The 25901-nt window shown below is 40.0% G+C and overlaps 6 protein-coding genes across 6 annotated transcripts; 4 read left to right on the top strand and 2 right to left on the bottom strand.

Moving 5' to 3' along the window:
- The first annotated feature begins 564 nt into the window (after nt 1-564).
- LOC131318852 (uncharacterized) lies at nt 565-3573 on the top strand. The gene is made up of 4 exons (XM_058348864.1): nt 565-1002; nt 1260-1330; nt 1995-2068; nt 2952-3573. The coding sequence occupies exons 1-4, from the start codon at nt 958-960 to the stop codon at nt 3533-3535; spliced, it is 774 nt and encodes a 257-aa protein (XP_058204847.1). The 5' UTR covers nt 565-957; the 3' UTR covers nt 3536-3573.
- Nucleotides 3574-5225: 1652 nt separating this feature from the next.
- On the top strand, nt 5226-8493 carry LOC131318851 (uncharacterized). Its single transcript, XM_058348863.1, has 4 exons — nt 5226-5621; nt 5956-6026; nt 6581-6648; nt 7993-8493. The coding sequence occupies exons 1-4, from the start codon at nt 5355-5357 to the stop codon at nt 8481-8483; spliced, it is 897 nt and encodes a 298-aa protein (XP_058204846.1). The 5' UTR covers nt 5226-5354; the 3' UTR covers nt 8484-8493.
- Nucleotides 8494-11964: 3471 nt separating this feature from the next.
- LOC131318850 (uncharacterized) lies at nt 11965-14518 on the bottom strand. Its single transcript, XM_058348862.1, has 3 exons — nt 13472-14518; nt 12480-12559; nt 11965-12384 (listed from the first exon to the last, which is right to left on the bottom strand). Exons 1-3 carry the CDS (start codon nt 14351-14353, stop codon nt 12291-12293), a joined length of 1056 nt encoding a protein of 351 aa, XP_058204845.1. The 5' UTR covers nt 14354-14518; the 3' UTR covers nt 11965-12290.
- Nucleotides 14519-16273: 1755 nt separating this feature from the next.
- Nucleotides 16274-19685, top strand: LOC131318849 (uncharacterized). Its single transcript, XM_058348861.1, has 2 exons — nt 16274-16692; nt 16945-19685. Exon 2 carries the CDS (start codon nt 17018-17020, stop codon nt 18149-18151), a length of 1134 nt encoding a protein of 377 aa, XP_058204844.1. The 5' UTR covers nt 16274-16692; nt 16945-17017; the 3' UTR covers nt 18152-19685.
- A 12-nt stretch (nt 19686-19697) lies between these two features.
- Nucleotides 19698-20742, top strand: LOC131319330 (uncharacterized). Its single transcript, XM_058349538.1, has one exon. The coding sequence runs from the start codon at nt 19780-19782 to the stop codon at nt 20740-20742; it is 963 nt and encodes a 320-aa protein (XP_058205521.1). The 5' UTR covers nt 19698-19779.
- Nucleotides 20743-22452: 1710 nt separating this feature from the next.
- LOC131318848 (gamma-tubulin complex component 3) lies at nt 22453-25901 on the bottom strand. The gene is made up of 3 exons (XM_058348860.1): nt 23339-25901; nt 22809-23257; nt 22453-22700 (listed from the first exon to the last, which is right to left on the bottom strand). The coding sequence occupies exons 1-2, from the start codon at nt 25819-25821 to the stop codon at nt 22978-22980; spliced, it is 2763 nt and encodes a 920-aa protein (XP_058204843.1). The 5' UTR covers nt 25822-25901; the 3' UTR covers nt 22453-22700; nt 22809-22977.

The following is a 25901-nucleotide window of genomic DNA, read 5'->3' as shown; positions in this document are numbered from 1 at the left end:
CCTAATAAAATTAGATACCGTCAGGTTTACGTTCAGATTCGACTTCCTTATCAAACGAGCATAATATATATTGAGGCTCAACTTTGATTCGTTTAATCGACAATTGAATTTGAACAAATTTTTATCGAGTCGAGCTTCGAACAATTCATAAACAAATCGATTCATCTAGTACTACAGCATTGCTCCCCATTCGCCCCCACTAAACAACAGATAGAGATATATATAAAGACAAACCATTTGACACGCGAGCTAGCTGTGTTTTCTTTGAATCCATTTTCTCCGTATGCCAGGCACGGTGCCATTGTGCCAACGAATCAATTAAACACAAACCAGGCCAGAGAACCACCCTGCAGCACCAGACCTTACAGTAACCGGATGTGAGAGAGAGAGAGAGAGAGAGAGAGAGAGTATGATAAAGTAGAGGAAGCACACACACAGAGAGAGAGAGAGAGAGAGAGAGAGAGAGAGAGAGAGAGAGAGAGTGTATGATAAAGCACAGGAAGCACAGAGAGAGAGAGAGAGAGAGAGAGAGAGAGAGAGAGAGGGAGGGAGAGGGAGAGAGGAAGCACAGAGATAGACATTTGCAGTCTGTTCCATTTATATGGTTTTGATTTGTTATACAAATATAGAACCCTATCATCATCACCTTGCCTAATGCATGCCTACTCCTCCATTCCCCACAAAAGTTGAAACCCCTGCTCACGCTTTCTCCAAAACCAGATGTCTTCTCGTCTTCTCCTTCACTCAATCTCAACCGTCCATCCATGAGGATCCAACTCATCCGAAATCGGAATCCGCTTTCTCCACCATCACTGCACCACCACACTCCCCACCTCCTTCGACCAAGCGATTCACAAAATCAAACTACCGACAAGGATCGACGGCCATCCGATCTCACTGTCGTCGGCCTCGTGGCAGTCAGCGGAACTAACGCGCGTAGATTATCCCTTAGACGAGATGAACAACAGTACTCGCTGCTGCAGGCGTGGCGGTTCTAATCAGGTTCAGCTTTCCTCTCTAGTCATTCTTTGGAAAAACACTGTTTGGTTACCGAGAAACCGTAGTACTTGAAGAAAGAAAAGAAATGTTGAAACAACCCTACGCTTGTCTATACTTCTACGTAATCTTCTACTCTCTTGTATTCGTGTTTGGCCATCGTTGCGCACGTTATCTTTCCCCGCGACTCTTTTGTCCCTATTTACCATGAGCATCTCTCGCAACGAAGTGTTCACTGTATTTTGTGTGCTCCAACTTTGTAGGACCCGCAGGTCGGCGACGGAGAAGAAGAAGTCAATGCCGAGAAAAAGCCAGCGGTAGCTACTAATCGGAGGTACAAAAGAAAATTAATAATGATAATAAGTACTGTATTATATATTAATCATTTACTCCATGTGTGTCATCAAGGTTTCAAAAATTGGCCCGTTCCCGATAGGTGGGACTGATACACGCCCGTTACAACCAATACTTGACCATATAATTGATTTTGAGATTTAAAATTTGGATAGTGATTTTCACACTTCTTTTTTTAATAATTGCACTCTATTTTTTGTCATTTTGTGAAATTTTTATGTGTAATTTTTTACTAAGAGACAAGAATTGAAGTGTCAAAAAATGAATGTGCAAATAGTTTCCCTTAAAAAGCTTCTCTCCCGAAAATGAGTTTTAAAAATTCCTGACTTCTACAATTTATTTATGTTATGTATCGTTCGAAGTTCCCGATACCATTACACCTCGACCGTTATTATTATGTATCCCGAAACCGTCATTGAAGACATTGGTGTCAATGAATCGATCAGAAGGGAAAAAAGGGAGTGACAATGAGGTTTACTCCATGTGTGTGAGCTTATTATCCATCACGCGGCACCAGCCGCACCACCATTGAATTATTTTGATTCTGTCCTACGGTATTCCAATCTTCTGCATCTGTGATTTTCGATTTTTAGTCTATGTTTCAAAATAAAATAGTAAAAACGCGTAATGGGCAGTGTTTGCAGACTGGGTTACAGCTACGGGGCAGAAACTTCAGGCGGTGGTTGGTCAATCTCTTTGTCTCCATCATCTCATCAAGGTACGCATATATGCCCTTCCATTTTCTATAAATTTAAATATCAAACATGAGGGTAGTATATAAAAATAGAAAAAAGGGGCCCACAAGGGGATCAGTGATGCTCGGGTTTATGCATATTTAGTTATTAATATGTACTACTTCATCATGCTAATTTGATGTGAGATAGGCCAAGTCACATAGGGTACGTGCGAAAAAGTTCGTAAAACCCTAGGGGTGTACCGGAGTTGGTCCTAGGACAAGCCTCAAAGTGCTAGTTGGAACATGCCAGGGCTTTGGTGTGGGTTCAAATCCTGGCGGCAGCGTCCTGCAAAATCAGTCACCCCGTAGGACATACGTAATTCCTTCTTTTTTAGTATGTGAAAACTCACGAACTTGAAAGTGTATTTTTAAGAAAGTGGACTACAAAACTCATTTACCATCTAATCTTAATTAAATACTCCACTAGGTAGTAGTTTAAATTAATTTAAATTACTAGGATTGGACCCACAAGATTAGTTGACGTGCGAGTGAGTTGGCCCGGACACCTGAGTATAAAAAAAAAAGTTTATATTAATTTACAAAACAGAATCTTAACCGGTCGTTGTGTCACTTTTGCCACAAATGTTCTTGTTTATATTTTAAAATAACATATAAAAGGAAATACCACGTCATTTCGTGTTGAAGTTTTGTACACACTCCGTGGTACTTTATTCGTGCATTAGTAATGTAATGTTGATCATCCTATTTGGCTATCTTTTCATGTGGTATATGATAGTATCAAAGTGTCATAACTATACTTGTTATCAACAAATAATTTATCTAAAACATATGATCTATCCTCATTGGTTAAGGGGGCAAGCCATAGCTTTATAATGTGAATTCACTGATTTTCTGAATGAGATAGGTCACTGGTGTGAAGAAGATAAACTTTATCCATTGAAGAAGAGAAGGGCGAGTTTTACATGTAAATTAAGAGCCAGTACGGCATCAGTCGAAGAACAAAAGAAGTGCATTAGAGAGACACCAAGAAACACGGAAAAGTCCTCGGTTGATTATGATTATGAGTCCGAAAATGAGGAAGAACAAGAGGATGATGCAGTTGAGAAGTACGAAGCAAAGAAGGCAGAGTGTGGAGAAGGAGGTAAGACAGTACCGGTGGCTGATTCTAATTCGCTTTGTAGAAGAAACAACGGAAACGGGTGGAGGTGTAACCGGCCTACTGTTCTGGGCCACTCCCTGTGTGAGTATCACTTGAGTCGTGCAAGGATGAGAAATCGGAACGATGTTCGAACCCGAAATCCACAGAATGGACCCAAAAACAAAATTAGCAAGTTTAAGAAGGTTTTTACCGGCTTGTATTTAGAGGAGGAGGATGATTTTAATGACAAGGGATTTGAGAAGAGAGGTGTCATGAAGGCTAGGTCTATCAGCAGTTTGTTGAGCCAAACCGGCCCAAACTGTTCCCAAATATACCAACACTCAAGGTAATAATCTAACCATCTGATGGCAGGGGCGATCAAGTCAAACTATATATATATATATATGACCCATAGGGAAATTTATTGTAGGAATTAGGAAAGTACGTTTTCTTTTTCAAAAAAAGACAGGCAGGAAATTAGGTATTTGATGGGGAAAATGATCAGTTCCTACAGTTTTGTTCCTTTTTGATGTTAGGTGTGCATCTGCTGTAGGAATGTGGAGATATAGCAAAAGGAATGTCTCTCAGTCATCAAGGAAAAAGGACTAGAAAACCACTGGTCTCTTTGAGGCATTTTTACAACTTTTTTCAATTTTGCGAACTTTAGCCTACTAGCTCGCTAGGGAGTGGATAATCCACGCTGAACGCCAAAAAAATTTGAGTTTCTATGTATCTTTCATAAACGTTAATGCATTTTTCTGGATATCTTTATATCTTTCATAGACATCAATGCACTTTTTGCACATTAACCATTATTGTTGAGATTTGTATTTTCTTTTCTTTGTCTCAAGTATTTTTACACTTCTATCAAGGGTACTATATTGACATACATACATGGAAAGCAAATTCTTACAACAAAATATTGCCAAGCGGCATTTAGACCATCTCCAACTTGAACCGTTTTTATACTCAAAATTTAAAAATGAACAAAATGGGCTTTGTTCACTTGGAAATTCCAAAATCAACTCCTCTCTTTAGCACGATTTTCATTAAGTTTTCTCTCAACTTGTTACTACTTACTATCATCTCTCTATCTATCCCTCGATCAGCACTTATTTATCTTAAAAATCTCTCTCAAAATATCTTTACCAAACAACCCAGCCGGTTGTGCCTACTGTTTTTTTTGTTGTTGTTAGAATGGGAGTGGGAGTGTACGCCCGGCAGCTACAGAAGAAGGCAAGCCACGGAGAGAGCGTGCATGTCGTTCTCTTCTATGGTCCCCACAGAGCCACACTACCACTCCTCCCCTGAAAACAGCAAACCATGCGCCTCTGTGATCTCCCTCTTTGAAAATTGTGACGGTACACTACCCGAGATCTAATCGGTTACACAATGTCACATTTTGCGATCTCTAAATTCATACGTACGACATTAATAATACCATAAAATACTTAATTGAAATTCTACCTAACACCCATTGTTTTAACAGGAAATGGTAAAAAAGGGTTTCAACAATTACTATTAAACCCTCCCAAAAAGTCGGGTAATATCAAGACTAGCTTGGACAGCGGTCAATTGTTTCGTGATGCAGAAAGAAAAATAGAGACGCCCATTGGCTTGCTTTTAACTGTCTTAGCAGGAAAATATTGGTACAACAGGTCGTATTCCACGATAAAGTGCTTGTTAAGGATGTATATTGATTAAAATTAGTCCTTTTTCTAATATATTATGATCTTGCCCCCCAAAAAAAAAGTCGGGGTTGTTGGACCTTTTTTTCAAAAAAATTGAGTTCCGATAATAAAAATTTGTTTTTCGGATTCTTCCTTCAGAATAAAACAATAATTCATAAAAACTTGACGCAAATCAGTAAAAAAAAGAATTAAACAAAGACAGAAAAAAAAGGTCAACAAAACTCAACCTTAAACGACAAAGTAAAAACATTGAAAGAAAACGATTTGACACGCGCGCTGTGAGTTGTTGAATCCGTTTTCTGCGTATGTATGCCAGACACGGTGCCATTGTGCCAAAGCACCAATTAAATTAACGGACCACAGCAGCACCCAGCAGCAGCTAGCAGACCCCAAAATGACCGGATGAGAGAGAGAGAGAGAGAGGGTAGACGAAGCACAGAGGGGAGACATTGCAGTCGTCAATCGCAACCGTCCATCGATGAGGATCCAACTCACCCGAAAGCGGAATCTGCCTCCTCCACTTTCATCGCCACCGCCACCATACTCCGACTCACCACCACTGCACCACCTCCACAGTCCCCAGTCCCACCACCTTCAACCAAGCGATTCTCCAAATCAAACTCCGGCCAAGGATCGACAGCCGTCCGATCCTACTGTTGTGGCGGTCAGCGGAACCGACGGCGTAGATTTTTCCTCAGACGAGATGAACAACGGTACCCGCTGCAGGCTTAGCGGTTCTAATCAGGTACAGCTTTCTCTCTCTAGTCTTTCCTTCGATACACTGTTTGGTTGACGAGAAACCGAAGTAAAGGAAAGGAAAAGAAAAGAAAAGAAAAAATAACGTTGAATGTTGAAACGGCACGCTTGTCTATGCTTCTCTTCTCTGCTTTTCGCGTGTTTAGCCATCGTTGCGCACTGCGGCGCACGTTAGCTTTCCCGCGCCTCCTTTCGTCCCTACGTACCAATCTACCGTGACTAGCTGGCCCAAAGAAATGTTGTCTATACTATTTCGGCGCACATTGGCTTTATGTAATACAGTGTTATTTGATCGGCACGTATTTTGCGCTCCAACTTTGTAGGACTCATCGCTCAGCCACGGAGAAGAAGAAGTCGATGCCGAGGAAAAGCTTACCGTTGTAACTAATCCAAGGTAAAACGGAAAGAAATTAAAAAAATGGGAGTGATACTGAGCAGCTATATGTTTGTCAAGTGTGTGTCATGATATTGATAGGGCTACAAACCAACGAGCTCGCTCGAGTCTCGGCTCATTAGTAAATGAGTTAAAGTAATGTATTTTACAAGTTAATTGTACCTTAGCTTGCATGTTGTTAATTGTATTTTGGCTCGTTTATATAGACCCGATAATTTAGTAAAAGAACCGAGCTCGAACACCTCAATATGAACCGAGCTTAAACTCAATTATTTGGGCTCGACTCGAGCTTGAGCTAGACAATTTTAGAATAAGCCGAGCTCGAATACTTCAAAGCTCGACCCAATACGCGTTTGCAGGTGGCCTCAATATTGTCAACCATCATGCTGCACCACCACTGAATTATTTTGTTCTTTTCACACATTATTTTCAAATTTTCTACATCTGGAACTTTGAATTTTTACTTTTGCTAGTTGATGTATATCAATGAACTAGTAAAAGCGTGGAGGGTACGTATATAATGTAATGTGCAGTACTGTTTGTTGTGTGCACAGACTGGGTTACAGCTACGACGCAGAGACTTCAGCTGGTATCTCTCCCTGTCCGTCTCCATCGCATGAAGGTAATTAAGCAAGCAAATAGAATATACGCACACCTCCTCATCTAAACCCATTAATTACCAAAACGCCTCCTGCTATTTGGGATTATGTTTCTACAAATAAATACTACTCCCCCTCCGTCTCTTTTTTAGAGTTCAATATTTCATTTTGGGCGGTTCCTTAATAAATATAAATTTTATAAAGTTAGAGGATAAAAGTTGATACATCTTCCATTTTGCTCCCAAAAGTATATTTCATTTTGAAATATAAAAGTATAATAATGATGTCTTCATAAAGGATAAATAAGAAAGGTTATTACTTTTAGAGTGTAATGATTATTTCTCTATAAAAAGTTGAATTTACAAAATAGGACTCTTAAAAAGGGACAAAGTCCCGGAGGGAGTATAAACATAGGAACAACGTTTCACTGTACGCAAAATGCATAACAAACTTTTGTGCACCCAACCATAAGAGTGTCCTTAATGACATAACCAAAACTAAAAGGTGGGTTTTAAAGGGTACGAACAGCTGGTGATGCTACATAAAAAAAGATTTGGTTTCTCTTTGGGGAACTGATCTATTGATTCTTGATTTAATCTTCCTTTAAAAATGCACAAAATTAGTTGGATCAACAAAAGTTTATTATGCATTTTGTGGTCCATAATCTGGTAAGGTTGATCATGGTGCTGGAAGTTCTTCGGGTTGAATTCATCCGTCTTCATGAATGTACCCAACAATAAACACTCTATGCACCGAAAATTCACTATTAATAATTGGATCAACACTCATTCTATGAATGACATTGTATTACACTAAATTTAAATTTACACCGAACTCGTTTTTCAGGAAAATACTAAAAAACAAGAAATATTGCTAATTATTTTCGAAGCATGGGTAGTTAAGTAATTTGCACAATAAAAATAATAATGTGTTTAACTTGCGTTGGTGTCAATTTTTCTATATTTGTTCATGTTTATATTGACGTAACGTAAAGGAAATGTGATGTCATTTTGCGTTGATGTGTTTAATTGGCGTCGGTGTTAGTTTTTCTACAATTATTCATATTTTATTTGACGTAACATAATCGCTATGTAGTGTCACTTTGCGTTGAAGTATTTATGCAAACAAACTATTCGTATATAGCCCTTCGTGTAATGTTAGTATATTACTACTAGAATATTTGGTTATCCTTACAATTAGTATCCATGGTCTTAAACACTCTCAAAATCGGATTTTAGTCTAAAAATTGACTCTATAGGAGATTTTCTCGTTAGTTATGGGACAGCCTGTGTCCCAAAACTAATGAGAAAGTCTCACACAGCCATAGCTTTCCATTGTGTTTTTACTAATGTTTTTGAATGAGATAGGACACTGGTGTGAAGAAGATAAGTTGTTTCCCTTGAAGAAGAGAAGGGCGAGTTTTACGAGTAAAGTAAGAGCAAGAATGGCAGCAGACAGAGAACAAAAGGAGAGCGTTAGAGAGCCAACAAGAAACACAGAGAAGACATTGGTGAAACATTACGATGACCCTGAAAACGAGGAAGAACAAGAGAAGAATGAAGCAAAGAAGAAACAGAGTGGAGAAGGTGGAGGTAAGATCCAGGTGGCTAATTCGCGTTGCAGTCGAACCAGTGGAAGGGGCTGGAGGTGTAACCGGCCTGCTATTCTAGGTCACGTTAGGTGTGAATATCACTTGAATCGAGCAAGGTATGCTAAACACAGAAATCGGCAAACTAGACAGAAAAACAACATCAGCTTGTATGAGGAGGAGGAGGATAACGGCAAGGGGTTTGATAAGAGAGGGGTTGTGAAGGCCAGGTCGATTAGCTGTTTGTTGGGCCAAACTGCCCGCATATGAACGGTAATGCCTAACAGACTGCCCGCATATGAACGGTAATGCTTTAGAGCACTACTAGGATCTCAACTTTAGAACACAAATTCCGAAACAAATGTGTTTGGAATTGTTTCGATGCCGATAAAACACTTACGCATCGAACGATTTTGAACACGTCTATGCTCGAATTTGTATTATAAATTTGTTGGGCCAAACTGCCCGCATATGAACGGTAATGCCTAACAAACTGCCCGCATATGAACGGTAATGCTTTAGAGCACTACTAGGATCTCAACTTTAGAACACAAATTCCGAAACAAATGTGTTTGGAATTGTTTCGATGCGGATAAAACACTTACGCATCGAACGATTTTGAACACGTCTATGCTCGAATTTGTATTATAAAATTGTGTTCCTCGACTTTTTCAAGATTTAACCATCTAACGACAGGAGCATAGAGTCAAACTACACAAGGATATTGATAGTTGGAACTAGGAAAATGTGGTTATTTTTCATTTTCTATAGGTAGGCTAGTACGGTTTTGATGGGCAAAATGATCAGTTCCTACAGTCGAAGTCACTTTTCGATCAGTTATCAAAGAAAAGGACTTCGATCAAGGATATAATACATATATGTACATGGGAACTAATTTTGAATTTTACAGTGAAGTTTAATTTTGTAGTATTACTCAGCCTCACTTCGAGCCCATAGTTGATCTAAATATTTCATCTTATAAATTTGCTGAGAAAAACACAAGGCTGATTAGATATTGATGAGCACACGATGGGCCTACATTCAATTCTTCGCGTAGAAACAAATGTCTAATCATCTACGATTATTCTGCTCATGAATCATCGGATAATCTGGACGGCCTCCCTGTCCGGCTTTACCGTAAAATTCAATTTTTGTGAACAGTGTAGATTGTAGGGATGCCCGTCACAGATATGAGCCTGTTATCAAAAAATGGCTACCGCGTCTAGACTGCCAAAACTCCTCCCAGAAGTTGGAACTCGGTTGTACGGGATCAAAGCGTCCTGCTTCATAGGGTCACCATGAATAATCAGGCTAATTTACAGTAACATTTGTAGTAATGACTACCATCTCATAGCTTCTCAATTAATCCTCGTCATTGGATAAAATGATTGTTATCGAATGTGAAAAAAAATTAATCCTAGTCATTGAAATGAAGAAACAATAGCCTTAGACTCATTTGTCAATCTTCGCCAAGCTGATATACAAATAGGTTAGTAACTAGATGAGTACAATTTCTCCAACTGACATTGATTCCTGCATGGACCACATTTTCGCAAATTTATAGTCGTATGAGCAACTACTCCAATTTCATGTCAGAAGTTCCCATAATCCCAAGATTATGTTCCCATGTCCAGTATCGACAAACAAACCACGATCAAAATACAAAGCTTCATTGTTCATCTAGCGAGTTCCCTAATATCAGGGTCCCCTGCAGCATTCTACAGGGCTGTGGATATTTTACCTGGCCCGTCATTAACCAAGGTGAAGCTCAATGGGTGAAAATGCATATGCCAATGAGAACTTCCCATGAAATTTGCAGTCTAAAGCTCAATGCACAAGCAAAATCCCTCTAAACAAATCAAACAAAGATTGGACAATTGCATGATCAAACTTTTCACGGTCTCATCAAATTCTTGACCTGACTTCAGTTCAGCAGCTGCTGCTTAATCATCATTTACGTATCAAAGCAACATATAAACAAACACAAAACAAAACTGTGCAACTCAATCTGCTAAAACTAAAAAATGAGTCCAGTAGGTCCAACTCCATGCCAAGCAATTACCTACTTTGTTTTTCAGGCTTTGGCTACCTTAACCTCATCTAAAGAGTATTGCCATTCCCGCAGGTCTTTTACACTGTTCACTTAAAGGCCATACATTCATAACTCTTCTATAAAATTCGGTGAACAGCCAAAACAAAGAAACTGCCGAAAATTATACAGTTGGGAGACACGAATCACAAATCATTAATACCACCTCAATAGCACTGCTTAAAATACTCGCAACAAAAGACCGGGGCAGGTATGCAATTGGAAACAGGGACAAAAGCAAGCAATATACTACACAACGTTCCAGATTTCGTAAGTCTAACCCAACAAAGAGCATAAAAAACACAACCATCAAGAATATGGATGACCCTACTCCAGAAAGGCAGCACCAGTTCCGGTAAATGTTAAAGCTGCTTCAACCATATGTCCTTGAGAGACCCTAGTCCAAAAAGCCTCCACTAGTTCTAGGAAACATAATAGGCTAATAGCAATTCCAAGCGGATGCAGACATTAACAGAAATTGAATATATCCTTAGAAATCACTTATAGCTGAAAACTATAGCAGCTCGCCGGCACTTAACACAAAAAAACTACGCAAATTAGCCAACTTAATCAGCTAAAACTAAAAAATGAGTCCAGTTGCTCCAACTCCATGCCAAGCAATTACCTAGTTTTCCTCTATGTAGAAAGCACGCATGCAAGTGCCAAAGATCTACTAAGATTTACCCCGAATCCAACTTAACTCACTGAAATAAAACAAGTGAACTTAATACAGCTTGAAATTTGTATTTCTAAAACTAAGCAACAAGCCCAAGTTCTTGAAGCTTCCATAATGCCTTCAAGAGATAGACATGGATGTCAGTGTCACCATCCATATATCCTATACAAGTGTACTAAATCGAAAGCATAATAATCAAGAAGAAAACCTCATTGAGAAATTAATGGAAGTGAAAAGCCACTAACACACAGAACCCAAACCTTACCTAAAGTTCCAAGCTATCCTTACTTCTATTATCTATCATCAGTCATAAATCGAAAAGGACGTCAATTCTTTTCTCGGTCCATCCATCTGCTGATTTCTTCTCTTTAATTACCAACATTCAAGATTCATTGCCATCACAACACCACTGGGCTTGCAGCTGCGGCTTTAGCTAGTAATTCGTTTGTATCCCCTCCTGTCCTAGTCTTGCATCCGTCTCTCTGCCTTCTTCTCCTCTATTTACAGCATAATTTTCTAAACTGAATACTTGCAATCACGTTATACAGAAATTGCATTTCTACCTAAATCCTAACGACCAAAGTTCCGCATACACAATCCCTAGGAACAAATGAAAGAACCCTATCACGTGTACTTAAATCATAACAAATGTGCTCATACGGCATGGAGAAGTCAAATAAAGATAATCAGTCTGAACTTGCCGCTGGAAAAAATCTATTATAGTTCTGCAATGCCTTCAAATTATCAATATCCAGATAGCAAGATTCATTCGTCTTATAAAAACCACATTAAATGTTCAAATTAGTACCAGGCTTAACAAGCTTGAAGGACAAAGCTACAATATGGTTACCAACAAGCTGAATGCAAGATAATCTATCATGTAAGACGGTAAGACCCAATGCGAGAGATCATACACAATCGGTCAGGATACTCGCAGCATTCCAATTGTAAAGCATTTAAAATTCCTAATATGATAGTCGAACAAATACAGTTGAAAAGCATAAATTGTCATGAATACTGAAGTAACATTCTCAAGGAAGATGAGAAGAGGTCCTATAAAATCATAATCGGACCTCAATAGCACATGCCTGTGTATGTTTCACTGATTTTTGAAAATACGAACATGAAACCGGTTATTCTGAGAAACAAGTATAAAATTCAAACCCAGTTTGGAAGCATAGTCTACAAGGGCAATGACAAACATAACATTGATTCAATTACTCAAATTACCACATTCAATCCATGACTTAAAGCTGGATCAAAAATAAATTTGATAGATTTCAAAACTCCAACAAGATAAATACTGGAGAAGTCATATTCCAAAACCAAACACTGCCCTTATCTTGAGGAAAATAAGATCCCGCCATCCTCTCTCAGTGTTCTCCACCACAGTTGCATTCCCATATCTGCATTGGCAAAGCAGAAACATCATGAACTCCATACAGCATCAAATTGAAATCACCACATTACAAAACAACTCTGTACATAGTCTTAAACCAACCTGTCTTCCTCCGGCACATCCGTTTGCGTCAGCTTAACAACAGTAACCCCAGGTTCAGGCTCTTCAAAGGTGAGTCGCACCTGCAACAATCACCAAGTTTAATTAGTACAACAATGAATTCTAGCCAATCACTTATCCACCCGAATTGTGCACCTGTTTATGTGACATAATAACCACCATACAGTCCTAATCAATTCTTTGTTTGGTTTCCATCTTTGGGAAACCCATTTTTCTCTTTACACTTTTCTCAATAACTTTTTCTATATATCTCTCTCTCCACTCATTATCTTTTCATTCACACTGCAATTGCCCAAATGTAGCACACATAGCTCCATATGCATATGCGTGGATGCAAAAACTAAACATACATAATACTTCCATGCGTGTACGTCGGACGCACATCATCCCCCAAAAGTCTAAACATTAATAAATATTTCCATTCGTGTATGTCGGATGCACATCATACAAAATATTCAACTTCCATGGTACATGTTCTTTACAATTCACGCACCCATCATGGATATATACCGCTACATACACCACAGCTTCTACCTATACTAGTTGTATTAGAAGCACCTATGCTCAAAGTGAATCACATACATTACAAGCCAGTGGTAGTAGATCAGAAATATACAAATCAGAACATACACAAGATTCTTTTCCTTCTTCAAAAAGAAAATAACAGATATATAAGTTCCAGAAGGTCTGTAAATACAACAACATGCACAAGATTTTACACAAAATCAAAATGCATAAGTGGCAGCGTTTCATTGGTAGTTGAAAACTAGCAATTCATCCATTTGCCGATAAAACAGTGCCGCATAGATATGTTATGTGTTGGGCGTATTGTTGTGTTACTAGACTTTCTCTAGAAGATCATATAGAATTGAAACTAGATTATGAGACCCAAGTAGCTTAAGTATCTCTAAAGAAAAGAACAGGTATGCAAGTTCACATAAAATTGGAACTAAATTAAGAGCCAAGCAGCTTACAGTGGATTGAACCCCATCAGGCCAGTTCCCAAACCTCCACTTCTGCACAATCAACTTCCCCTCCACCAACTCCATGTTCCTCCCCGTCACCGCCCCGTCGAAGATACTGAACTCCCCTCCCACCTCCTTACTTATCCTCGCATTGCTCTGCGTGAACCCCTTCCACCTGTTCTCATCCATCATTATCTCCCACAAATTCCCCGCCCTACAACTAAACCTCTCGCTCATACTAATCGTCTTAAACCCTTCCTTCCTCTTCTCCTTCTCCTTCTTCTTCTCCTTCACCACTGTCGTCGTCGCCACCGCTGTTGCCACCGTATTCTCCGCCTCAGCAGCCGGCTTCTTCGCCGGCTTCTTAACCTCCAACTCCTCCTTCGCCGGCCCGCCCCTCGCCATCGCCGCCACGTAAGCCCTAACCTGCTCCAAAACAAAACCCTTCCCTTTCGCCAAAAACGCCTCCTTTAATCTCTTCCCAATCGGGCCCTCGTCTTTTACAGTAACCCTAATTTCAGGATCCTCATCAGCATTTTCGTCAGCTATATAAGGAATTTCAACCATCCCATCGGCTTTCAATAGCGTGTTTCCGTCGGAGTCTTTTGCCTCGCCTTCCCAGGAGAGGGAGAGGCTGATCTCGTAGCCGGGGATGATTTTTCCCTTGCGGATGTTGACGTAGGCCTCGCCGTCGAGCTTGTCGAGCTTTTTAGTCTTGATGACGAGATTGCCCTCGCCGTCGATTAGGGTTTTGTCAGAGAGAAGGGTGGAGAGGAGGGCGCGGGACCACTCGAGGCAGTCGGTCTCGGCCCAGTGCCAGTTGTGCACGTTGGCTCCGTCGGCCCGGTCTTCTACGATCCACCGCTTGTCTCCTTCGCCGTACTTCGCCATTGTAGAGAGAGAGAGAGAGAGAGAGAGAGAGATGACGGCTCTGTTGTGTTGCGTTGCGTTGAGAGAGAGAGAGAAAATAGGGTAAAGTGAGAGCCGAGAGGGTCTCCTGGAAGTTCTGGAAGGTTCAGAAGTAGGAAGGGTCTTGAATTTTGGAGCTCAAATTAGTGTTGCTATATGTACCGACCACGGGGAGGGAAAACGTACCGACGGCCGCCGGCGGGCCGTCTCCGGCCACCGGACGGCCGATCCGAGCCGTTCAAAAATTCTAAAAAATAAAACCGAGGGGGTCAACGCGGGAATCAAGGGCATCCGAGGTGTTTAGGGTGCTTGATCAAAGCACCCTTTTTTCGTGTATATATGTGTGTGTACATATATACACGAAAAAAGGGTGCTTTGATCAAGCACCCTAAACACCTCGGATGCCCTTGATTCCCGCGTTAACCCCCTTGGTTTTATTTTTTAGAATTTTTGAACGGCTCGGATCGGCCGTCCGGTGGCCGGAGACGGCCCGCCGGCGGCCGTCGGTACGTTTTCTCTCCCCCAATGGTCGGTACTCATAGATTTTTCGTTAGATTTTGGGGATAGATTCATTCATTGCACTTGCGAGTGAGTTCAGGCATTTGTGTGCAAACCCGTTCCATTAACAATTTTTCTACTTTTTTTTAATCAGAAAAATAAAAAAATGAGGCGTAAAATTAACTAACGAGAAGAAAAATTGAATAAGGACCAAACTAAAAAAAGTCCTCTTATTGGAAAAAGGGCGGAGTATTTTGCGGTTCTAGCATTATTGTTCTTTTCCGCAATATTTGAGCTCAAATCTGAACAAATGTTTGATAGAAAGAAATATGGGACCGGATAGGAGGAAACAGTCCAAATTTGAACCGTAAATTGAGAAATTCAATAGTTCGGATCTACTGGAGGACTCTTCATGTGAAGAATTCAATTCTTCTAGTGAACAATTCCCGAGCAAATTCTAACCATTGATTATAATATTAAACAAATCATATTGCGATTGTCTTTTCCAATCCAATACATAAACCAGAGAGGATCCGCTCTCAAGAAATTCTCCTATATATGGCGATTGTAGCACGCCATGGAACCTTAATTTTAGCTTACATAATCGGAACAATGCTCTCAAGAAATTCTCCTATATATGGCGATTGTAGCACGCCATGGAACCTTAATTTTAGCTTACATAATCGGAACAATGCAGACGTTTAGTCCATGTAAAACGACTGGACATCGTATTATATCATTACAAGTTAATATTAAATTTCTTCCGACATTTATTTGGCTCGTTTATTTTTCTTTTGTTATTGGCTACGTGTTCGGATTACATTGTAATATTACGAGAATAATTTAATTTTGTTCGTCCTTTAAAAAGAGTGAAAAAGCATCAAAATTATTGCCCTCATCGCGAGTTAAATTTCATCAACTATGAAATTCTCGACTAAAAAGTTAACTTCTCAGTGATTGTTTTTTACTAAATTTTGGATTTTAATCTTATTTTGTAAATTTTTATCTGCTTACTAGGTTGACTCAAAAATACTCCAAATAAAAAGCTTAGATTAACTAATTTGAATCACGTTAAATATATTTCGAAATCATATCAAACAATATTCGATCAACGTGAACTTTAACGTTGTCAATGTTCTCGACGAATTCTAAAAGTGAACGATTCCAAACATTGTTCCGGGCCCACAAATGGTCCAAATTGGACCGAACTGGTTGGAGACCAAACTGGTCCGGTCAAATGAGGACAGGACCGCGTGGAGAGATCCTCCTTTTGGAAACTCTAATCCTATATGGGATTGGGATCATGGGATTTCATTCTCATCCCCCTCCACAGTCTTTAAATAATCCGATTCCAATTTGGACTGTAAAAACTTTCCAAAACAAACATCGTTCTCCTTCAAATCTATGATAACTAGGATACATACGGTAGCCGGGATAAAATCTAAACCATTGATTGTCCAGACAAAAGGCTCGGATCATACGTCACACCACTACAGATCCCCCTATCCGTCTTTAAGTAATTTGATTCCAATTCAGACAGTAAAAACTTTCCAAGACAAACATTTTTCTTCTTCAAACCTAAAATAACTAGGACACATACTGTCCCGGGATGAAATCCAAACCATTGATTGTCCGGACGAAAAGCTCAGATCACGCATCACACCACTACAGGATCCCCATATCCGTCTATATATAATTATATATACAGCCTAGAGAGGCACCCTTCACGTCCCCTGTTGCTTGACGAATTGCTTACAGAAGACTCCTAGTCCTGTCCACCACCGGTTTTTCCAAACAAACAAAGATCAACTTCCCTTCAAGAGGTAACCTTCTACATGTTTTCTTAGTCTGTTCAGAGATTGAATTTCTATACCGCATTGAAATACTCGTACTATATTGCAAGTAGTAGAAATATTCTTCCCATCAAAGTAAGCACAATATCTTCTGCAGACGGTAAAGATTGATGATTGATTTTGGCAAGAAACGAATCCGAGATTGTACCAAAAAAAGGAGAAAAGATTTGTGTAGGAATAGTATAGTAATAGGGCAACTTAAGATTGCTGCTGTTTCTGCAGATAGTCAATAGAACCGCCTCCGAAAGTTTTCCAACCAAAGAGAAATCAAGTCCATTCAGAAGATCTTCCAATTATGACTGACAGCAGCAGCAACAAAGAACAAGACGATCAAACTGATTTGAATTCCAAGCATTCGACTGAAGAAAAAAGCACATACGAGGAGGAGGATGTTGGTTGTTCCAAACAAGAAGAAGATGATAATGATTATGACACAAGTTGTTCTGAACCCAAATCCGAGGATGATAGGGATGACTTCAAACCAAACTACGAGAATGATGATCCTTCCTTTTGGTTCAAGGATGAATACAAGGACAACAATGTCAATACTTTTGAACAACAATACTGCTGCTTTCCACTCTCTCACATTAACAAGTCTCATCTCGAAGATGGAAATCGGATCATCATGCCGCTTTCTGCTTTTGATGAACTCATGTCGCTGAAAATCAAATACCCTATGGTTTTCGAGATCATAAACCCTGAGTGCGAGCGAGCTTCACATTGTGGGGTATTAGAATTCAGCGCAGATGAGGGTTTTGTTTTCCTGCCAGAATGGATGATGAAAAACCTGCAACTGTACGAGGGACAACTAGTAACCCTAAAGAGCACAACCCTACGCAGAGGTACCTACTTGAAGATACAACCCCATAGCATGAAGTTTTTTGGGCTCTCCGACCCAAAAGCTGTGCTTGAAAAAACCCTACGAGTCTTCTCTTGCTTGACTATTGGAGACACCATCATGCTCAATCATGACAATAATAAGTATTACATCGACATATTGGAAGCCAAACCTTCCTCTGCAGTATCTGTTGTTGAGACGGACTGTGAAGTAGACTTTGCTCTGGCTTTGGACTATAAAGAACCTGAAAAGAAACCACAAGCCTTGACTATTCCAAAGAGGGAAGCCACTAAAGCTGAAGAAGAGAAAAGCACAATGCCTAAGCTCATACCATTCGCTGGTGTAGCCAGACGTTTGGATGGGAAACCTTCGATAGCACCAGCCGAACTAGGTTCTATTTCCACTGCCACACCCAAACCAGATAGACATGTTGCCGCTGACTCAAATTTCAAATCATGCAACTGTCTGGAAAAACTTGTCTCAGGTTCTAAAGATTTCAAAGAAAAGGTTTTGAAGGACGATGAGCAAAAGTTTCAACCATTCACAGGGAAGAAGCATACAACTAGGGATAGCAGTGAAACTTCTTGTTGAACGCTGTAACTTTTGTGCATCCAACTAGGGATAGCTGTGAATTGCATATGTGACAAAGACGAGTATCATGGATGTTTTTTGCTCAATCATTCCGTTGCAATATTTTTGCTCAATCACGCCAAAGTACGTGGAATGGGATTGTGGTAAGCCATACCCTTCGGTATGCAGTAGGTGGGGTAGGGTACTTCAGATCTCTTTTTCGGAACCAAATTAGTTGATGCTGAACAGGAAACATTTTTTCTGATTGTTTTAGTACTAATAGCATCTATATATGACACTGTATTTCATCAAATCATTAATGGTATTGATATATGAGGTTTTATTGCCAGAGATAGTGTACTTCATTTGTGTGCTGCAATAACCCATTCTGGTTCGCAATCAGCCCCCGATGGGGATTGTTCTTTCTAGATCACAATTCTTCAACTATAGTGAATTGTGGTAATCCAGCTCGTACCCCTTTTCTCTACCCCATACATGGTATTGGATCCACAATGAATGGAATGGCACCCGTGGTGTGGCCAATATGTCCAACATCACAGTTGAGCCTATATTGTGGATCGACGAGAAGCCTTCTCCTATAACATTAAAGGGCTTATCGTATACGCCGAGAGATGGAGGGCCATGGACTATATAAATAAACATTGTACACAGATCATGCACACACTGTAGAACTTCAATTCTCACGTTCAATTTTTTCTGTAGTCATTTTTTATAAAAGAAAAAATTCAATTTTCTCTATGGGTGAGAGAGTCATTGACTCTTAGCCGGCATAGAAATTGCTTCAAGTAGAAGAGCATTGAAGAAAGTACTCATAATTTTTTTTCACTGAAAATTATGCTTTCTTCGTATTAAACTTTGGATTTAAAGAATGAATAAATGAAATGAGAAGATAACGACTTTGCAATTGCTTTTTCTGAATTGGTGAATCCAAAGGGAAAAAAAGCACACTACTCCACTAAATAGTGGGAAAAGATAAGGGTTTCTGCAAGATTAGCTATGTGATATTTTAAAGTATATAGCCCTACGAAACTTTGGATTTAAAGTATGACTAAATGAAATAAGAAGAGAACGACTTTGCGATAGCCTTTTCTGAATTGGCGAATTCAAAAATAAAATAAAATAAAATAAAGCACAACTACTCCCCCAAAATATCGAGGGAAAAGATAAGGGTTTCTGCATGATTAGCTAGATGATATTTTAATTTGAAAAGTTTTCCTACATGCTAAATTCCTAAAACAAGTAGGTACCTGTTTAATAAAAAATGTTTATATATGTAAAATTCAAATAATCTTTAATACGTCCTAACTTCTCAATCCAACTCTAACTCTTTTATTTTACTTAATATTAATCCTATCCAAAAATATAGGCATACCGTGTAGCAGAAGCTTAAGTTAATAGATTCAAAATCCTACTATGACTCCAGTATCCAAATCCTACAATAACTCTTATACTCGTTCAATACAATCAGTAGTATCTTAGGAAAACAAATCCTACTAAAACTTGTATATGTAAAACGTGTAAGGAAAGTTTCATAAGATACCTTTAAATGCTTTCACATCAACATCTTCTTCAGGAAACACATGCAAGATCTAGAGAAATCGAATTGATTCACCTTCAAGATCCTCGTAATGCAAACTTCCGAAGAAGAGACTAGCCCTGTGGCCCACAACCGTTCCCGTTGCTTCGAACAAGAATACCATTGCTTTCCACTCTCTCACATCAACAAGACACATCTTGAAGATGGCAACAAGATCCTTATGCCCGCCTCAGCTCTTCACCGCCTCATGTCAATGAACATAGAGTACCCTATGGTTTTTGAAATCAGAAACCCTTATTCTGATCGAGTTTCGCATTGTGGGGTCTTAGAATTCAGTGCGGAGGAGGGATACGTTTTCCTTCCGGACTGGATGATGAAGAACCTCCAACTTCAAGATGGAAATCTCGTAACTCTAAGGAGCACAACCCTTCCAAAAGGTACCTTCATGAAAATACGACCCCACACCATGAAGTTTTTAGCCATCTCTGACCCCAAATCTGCGCTTGAAGCAGCACTGAGAGACTTCTCTTGCCTAACCATTGGAGACACCATTATGCTCACTCATGATAAAAAAAAGTATGACATAGATATAGTGGAAACAAAACCCTTAGGTGCAATATCTGTGATTGAGACAGACTTAGAAGTAGACTTTGCAACCCCTTTGGATTATAAAGAACCTGCAAAGAAACCCAAATCTATGGTTAATCCAAAAAGGGAACCCGAAAAGGCTGCAGAAGACATGGGAAAAGAAGAGCCTAAGTTCAGACCATTCACAGGTGTTGTGAGACGTTTGGATGGCCAACCTTTGATAGCACCAGTTGAGTCGGATTCTGTTTCCACTTCAATGGTGAAAGATGGGCTTGTTGCTGCTGACTCAATTACGTCAAGGAAAAGGAAATACCCTGGAAAGCTTGTCTTTGGTCCCAAGGATGCGAGTCAGTCTCAGGAGAAATCAGCAAGGGTCTCAAAAGAGGATCACGAAGAGAGAACTTCCAAGAATGATAAGCAAAAGTTTCAACCATTCACAGGGATGAAGCATACATTGGCAGGATGAATGTTACAGGATACCAGAAAATGAGGATATCAGTTAATTACACTTGCTAATTAACTCAGAAATTGAGGATTTTTTACTTAATCAAATTATCAAATCATCAGATAGTTGCAGCTTAATTGTGTATTATCTTTATTTTTTTTACAAGTGAAAGCAAATAACAAAGCTCAGAAAAGCAATATCATCTATATTCCATGACGTGAACTTTTAGGGTGGTACCGAGTGCAGTTGTGTGTCATATTTTTCAATTGCACTTCACTCGCTAATTAAAAGCATCTCCCCCAATGGCAAACACATGGTTTTGCATAATCGGACATTGAAAACCAAGGGAAGCAATAATGGGGCCACAATTTCTAGTAGGGGTTTCACCTCCTGCCCCAACAGAAATTCGTGGTCCAAATTTGGAAGCTTATGACATAGTGAACTCATCCATTTAGGTTTCTAACATAGTATATTTGAAACATCACAGAAGCACCCTATCCCTTCAAAAAAGCAGGCCACAAGATAGACAGAAGACCAGCATTATATAACCAGTGAAATGATCGGCATGATTTCAAACTAAGCAATAGTATGACAGAGAAAAGGAACAGTAGACCTTGAGTACCCTTAGATTCAGTGCATCAATGCGTTTTACCTAATATTTCCTCAAGCTGAATCCAGAATCATTTGAAAGTAAAAGCATACAGACATGACCCTCGGATGCGGAATCCAAAGATTTTGGCAATGGGACTTATTGGGACACATGCGATATTCTATAGCTTTACCAGTTACCATGGTGCACATGTTGACGATGACTTCCAGGTATCCAATCTAATTCCCTCGTAACTCCTGTTTTTATGTGACACGAAACGATGTCTCTTTTTATCCATGGTGCTCACTGCTCCGTAACCAAGCACATGACCAGTTTTTAATCTGAGCTTTCTCCAAACATGAAAATCAAGCAGCAAATACATCTGTTTGATTAACAATCCTTACACATAAAACTAAGGCAAGACATACCATCTCACCTGAAGCACCCTCTACTCTAGGAACAAAATAACTCCTTCCAACAAGATACATGCAACTCTCAAGACAGTTTCTATGTCCTTTAGCCAAAATTTTATGCTCTCACGCTTACGAGTAACTAATAAGACAATAATTTTTCCATCACAAAGCATCACCACAACAAAGATTTCTTATCCCACGGCAAACATAGATACTGCGCCACCAACAATGACATATTACAAAATACAGATCTGCATAGAAATGTAAGTAGCAATTTGCTGCTGCTGTCGAAGCGACTCGACGAATTCCTGTCAATAACATAGGCCAACACCAACAACTTGGAAGAGCAAAATCTAGTTCTAACAACACGTTCCACCAAAAGTGAGGAAACAAAACAACAACCTCAGTATCTGAAACATATAAGCAGAGTAGCAATTTGAATAGGTGGAGGAAGTACCCAACCTTTGGCAATGAAAAATCAAGTTTGGTAAGCATCACTATAAACAAGAAACTGGCTGAGAAACAGTAACGTCAAGTAACTAAGTTCCATGACTAGTTACAGAAGATGAATTCTAAAATAACACTACTGATGTCAGTAAAGTTATTTGGCAGGGTAAGAGTAAACTCATCAAACTCCATTTGAAAAATGGAGTAAAAGTCTGACAGATGCAATAAAGCTTAAAAACAGAACAATTAAAAATAGAGGCACCTGCCACAGGAAATGGAGAGTTGATGCAAACAGAACAATTAGCACATAACTTGTCGTTAAGGCAAATAGACCTATTGTACAGATATATCAGCTCAAAAATAAACAACTTGCAACAGCCGCAAGAAAACATCAATCCGTCACTGACCATCAGACACAATACAATACGTGTATACAGCTATATTGACACACTGACCTAGTGACAACAGTATACCTTCGACTCAATCTTAAAAGCATCCACAATCCACACACTATCCAGAACAAATGTCATCTGCGGAGTAAAAAAGACAGGTGTTAAGACAAAGGCATAAGTGGAAAGAAAAGGATAACAAAGAAAAATAATTCTTGAAATAAGATCAAAGAAGAAAAACTGACATACCTAAAAACAAATCGTAGAAAGCAAGTATTAGGTCCTGAAGTCAGCTGGGCACTGTAGGATAGTTGGCCATACACTTGTTAGCCATTGGTGAATCAGTAGGAATCCGTACCATTTTGGCTTGTTAATAAATTGCTGAACCAAAACACTGTACTGCAATCTTGATTTACTTCTAAGGGTGCATCCGGCTATAAAATTCAGTGAAGTCAAGCCGGAAAAGGAGAAACTTCAAGTCAATGTGCTTCTGCACTGGCAACTGAGAAATAAACCCCTCAAGCAATGAAGAATACTCCTTGCCAATTGCATCTAGATCTTGCTCTATGTTTCGGAGAAATTCAATAGCACGTTGTGTTAGGGCCTTACGTCCTTCACTGACCCATGACCCAGGCTTTGAAGTTTTATCATTCAGGTGTAATCGTGATTTGCTCTTGTCTCGAGAGGACTCGGTCGTTCTGCATATAATGACAACATCGTAAGTTATTTAAAAATTACCTTACAAACAGCGAAGACACAGTAAGATGCAATATCCATACTTGGCTTGAAACTCATGAATTCCTTCATATAGCCGATCCGCATGGCTCCGAAATCGTAAGATTAGGTCAAACAGAACAAACAGAGTCTTATAAAGAGTTTGAGACCGTTCTCCAAGTAGAGACTTCTCAATAATCGAATGCAGATAGATCTCATGTGCCGCAAGTAGATCATCAAGATCTTTAGCAACTTCCATTTCGTTGAGAAACTTAGACCACGACACCTCCAAGACTTCAAACATAATATAGTACTGCAAATTCGTAACAAAATGATTCATGTCGTCCCAAAGAACCTGGCACTTTCTTGATGTCATAAGTAACTGCAACCTAACCGCATTTTGAAGCTTATTGAAAAAATGAGAAGTAACAGAATTCGGTTTCATTGTCTTCCATGCCCCAATTAGTGCATGCTCCACCCGTCTAAGCTTCCACAAAAAATTGAAGATTCTTAAATACCTTCCCATTACAGACTCCGTGAATACAGTATTTAGTGGAACAGTTGCCTCGTAATCCAAAGAAAAAACATCCCATCCCCTATCTCCAGTATTATGTGCCATCATCTTGACCCTCAACCTATCCAGTATATCACGATCATCATATTGTGCATTAGATGACCGAATTGCACTTTCCAACAACCCAGCAAGTTTAAATGAGCTAATAGTGTTAGCAGGCTCAGATAGCTCTGGCCCAACAATATCCATTAGGTACTGAACAAAATCACCTTGTCCAAGCAGAAGATAACGCTTAATCGCAAGGCAATGTTCTTTGAATTTGTACTGCTTATACATGACATCCATCAAATGCTTATCTATTCTCTTAGCTGCTTCAGTTACGAGAGATTCCAATGCATTGGTCTCACCATAACCAAGAGCACCTCTTGTAGTTGTAGTCCCCGCAGCTGCAGCAGCTTCTGTTGCAGCATCTGCCCAACCACGATCCTCACAGCAAACTCTAAGGAAATTTATGGATTTGCCAGTTCTCAAAATGCGCTGAGCAAGAGATTGTGATATGAAAGAAGGAAGCATTCCATCATGAAGACTATAACCTTCCCTCCATAGACATTCTCCTTTCCCAGGTTGACCCACAACAAAAAACTCAGCAAAAATATCTTCAAGCTCCCCTTCCAAAACCCAACTTCTCACCATTTCAAAAAGAGGAGAAGTAACACGATGAAGCAATCGCTTCATGAATTCGTGCACAAGCGGGTCCCCATGTTGAGCGTGCATATGAATCGCCCCTGCCATTGCACCACCTTTTAAAACCTTACAAGTATCGACAAGAAGAGCCATTAGCCTCATTTTCACCATAGGCTCGGCAAACCAAACAGAAAGTCTCCTAAGAGAAAGATAGTTCCCTGAAGTGGCAGTCTCTGACACCAAAGGGATGGGATTCATGGACTGCGCTTCAAGCACAGCCAACAACTTATAATACTCGGAGAGCTCATCTTGCAATGCAGCACAAAAGGCTTGACCAACCGTCCCAACATCTTCAGCTGGAAATCGATCCATACTCTCTGAAATATACCCCTTAACCTTCCTAAACAACCACCCGAGTTCACAAAGCTTCCTCACCATAATTCTTGTAGCTCTTGGTACCCTAACACCATCCGGCAATGCATACGCGTCAACTTTTTCATCAAATTTCACAAACTTCCCATTAATCCCCTGACAAGCATACAACACATCCCTAACCAAAACCTCTTCAGTCACCTCATTCTCTTCCTTTAACAAACTCGTAAATTCCCTATACGCCCTATCGCGAATATTTTCTGGGTCTTTCGACACCATCAAAACCCCACCATTCCATCCCTTTTCTAACGTTCCGCGACCACGAAAAACCCTAGAATTATCATTTCCAACCCCATCTCCCCAAACCTTTTCAAGAGCTCCTCGACCATGCAAAACCCTATCATTTCCCACACCATCACTCCAACTCCTCCCCGCGATTTCCGGGTCACGCAAAACCCTAGAATTATCGTTCCCCACCCCATCTCTCCAACTCTTTCCTACCGTTTCCCTTTCACCAAAAACCCTAGAATTATCATCAGTTCTATCAGCATCAAACAATGCCGGCAACCCACCAGAAACCGCCGAAGCAAAAAGCCCCGTCAAAACCCTAGAATCAGACCGGACCTTACGGTTACTCCGATCCTCGGAGATGACTTTGAGCATGTAGAGAACAGACCACTTGTTATTAACGCTACCGGGGCCGGTTTTTGAGTCGAATTTGGAGTAAAGATCGGCGAAAGTTAGGGCATCGGAGGATTTACCTTGGGTGGCGAGGTGGCGCTTGATGGACTCGGCCATGGCGGCGGAGTCGGAGGAAATCGACGGCGTCATTCGGCTGGAGAGGATGCGAATGGCGTACTTGAGAGCTTGTTGTTGGTGGTGGTGTGAAGAAGTTGGGGTTTGTGAGTCGGATCGAGAGGAGAGTAAGCGGTGGACTAGTTCTTTGACTAGATCTGAAACCCTCTGGTCGTCTTCCATGGCGAGGAAGCCGGCGAAGAGAGAGAGAGAGAGAGAGAGAGAGAGAGAGAGAGAAGAGAGAGAGAGGAGAGAGAGAGAGT

Source organism: Rhododendron vialii, chromosome 3a, assembly GCF_030253575.1.
Source record: "Rhododendron vialii isolate Sample 1 chromosome 3a, ASM3025357v1".
Classification (NCBI taxonomy): Eukaryota; Viridiplantae; Streptophyta; class Magnoliopsida; order Ericales; family Ericaceae; genus Rhododendron; species Rhododendron vialii.
Note: the sequence above shows the minus strand (reverse complement) of the source record. Positions and strands in the feature narration are given on the sequence as shown.

Excerpts from the sequence above, each read along its gene's own strand:
- LOC131319330 (XM_058349538.1), top strand. The coding sequence starts at position 19,780 with ATGCAAACTTCCGAAGAAGAGACTAGCCCTGTGGCCCACAACCGTTCC.
- LOC131318852 (XM_058348864.1), top strand. The coding sequence starts at position 958 with ATGAACAACAGTACTCGCTGCTGCAGGCGTGGCGGTTCTAATCAG. Across the intron at positions 1,003-1,259 it reads GGCGTGGCGGTTCTAATCAG|GACCCGCAGGTCGGCGACGG; the intron begins GTTCAGCTTTCC and ends CCAACTTTGTAG. Across the intron at positions 2,069-2,951 it reads GTCTCCATCATCTCATCAAG|GTCACTGGTGTGAAGAAGAT; the intron begins GTACGCATATAT and ends TGAATGAGATAG.
- LOC131318849 (XM_058348861.1), top strand. The coding sequence starts at position 17,018 with ATGACTGACAGCAGCAGCAACAAAGAACAAGACGATCAAACTGATTTG.
- LOC131318850 (XM_058348862.1), bottom strand. The coding sequence starts at position 14,353 with ATGGCGAAGTACGGCGAAGGAGACAAGCGGTGGATCGTAGAAGACCGG. Across the intron at positions 12,560-13,471 it reads CTGATGGGGTTCAATCCACT|GTGCGACTCACCTTTGAAGA; the intron begins GTAAGCTGCTTG and ends TGATTGTTGCAG. Across the intron at positions 12,385-12,479 it reads GATGTGCCGGAGGAAGACAG|ATATGGGAATGCAACTGTGG; the intron begins GTTGGTTTAAGA and ends TTGCCAATGCAG.
- LOC131318848 (XM_058348860.1), bottom strand. The coding sequence starts at position 25,821 with ATGGAAGACGACCAGAGGGTTTCAGATCTAGTCAAAGAACTAGTCCAC. Across the intron at positions 23,258-23,338 it reads ATTCATGAGTTTCAAGCCAA|AACGACCGAGTCCTCTCGAG; the intron begins GTATGGATATTG and ends CATTATATGCAG.
- LOC131318851 (XM_058348863.1), top strand. The coding sequence starts at position 5,355 with ATGAGGATCCAACTCACCCGAAAGCGGAATCTGCCTCCTCCACTTTCA. Across the intron at positions 6,027-6,580 it reads ACCGTTGTAACTAATCCAAG|ACTGGGTTACAGCTACGACG; the intron begins GTAAAACGGAAA and ends TTGTGTGCACAG. Across the intron at positions 6,649-7,992 it reads TCCGTCTCCATCGCATGAAG|GACACTGGTGTGAAGAAGAT; the intron begins GTAATTAAGCAA and ends TGAATGAGATAG.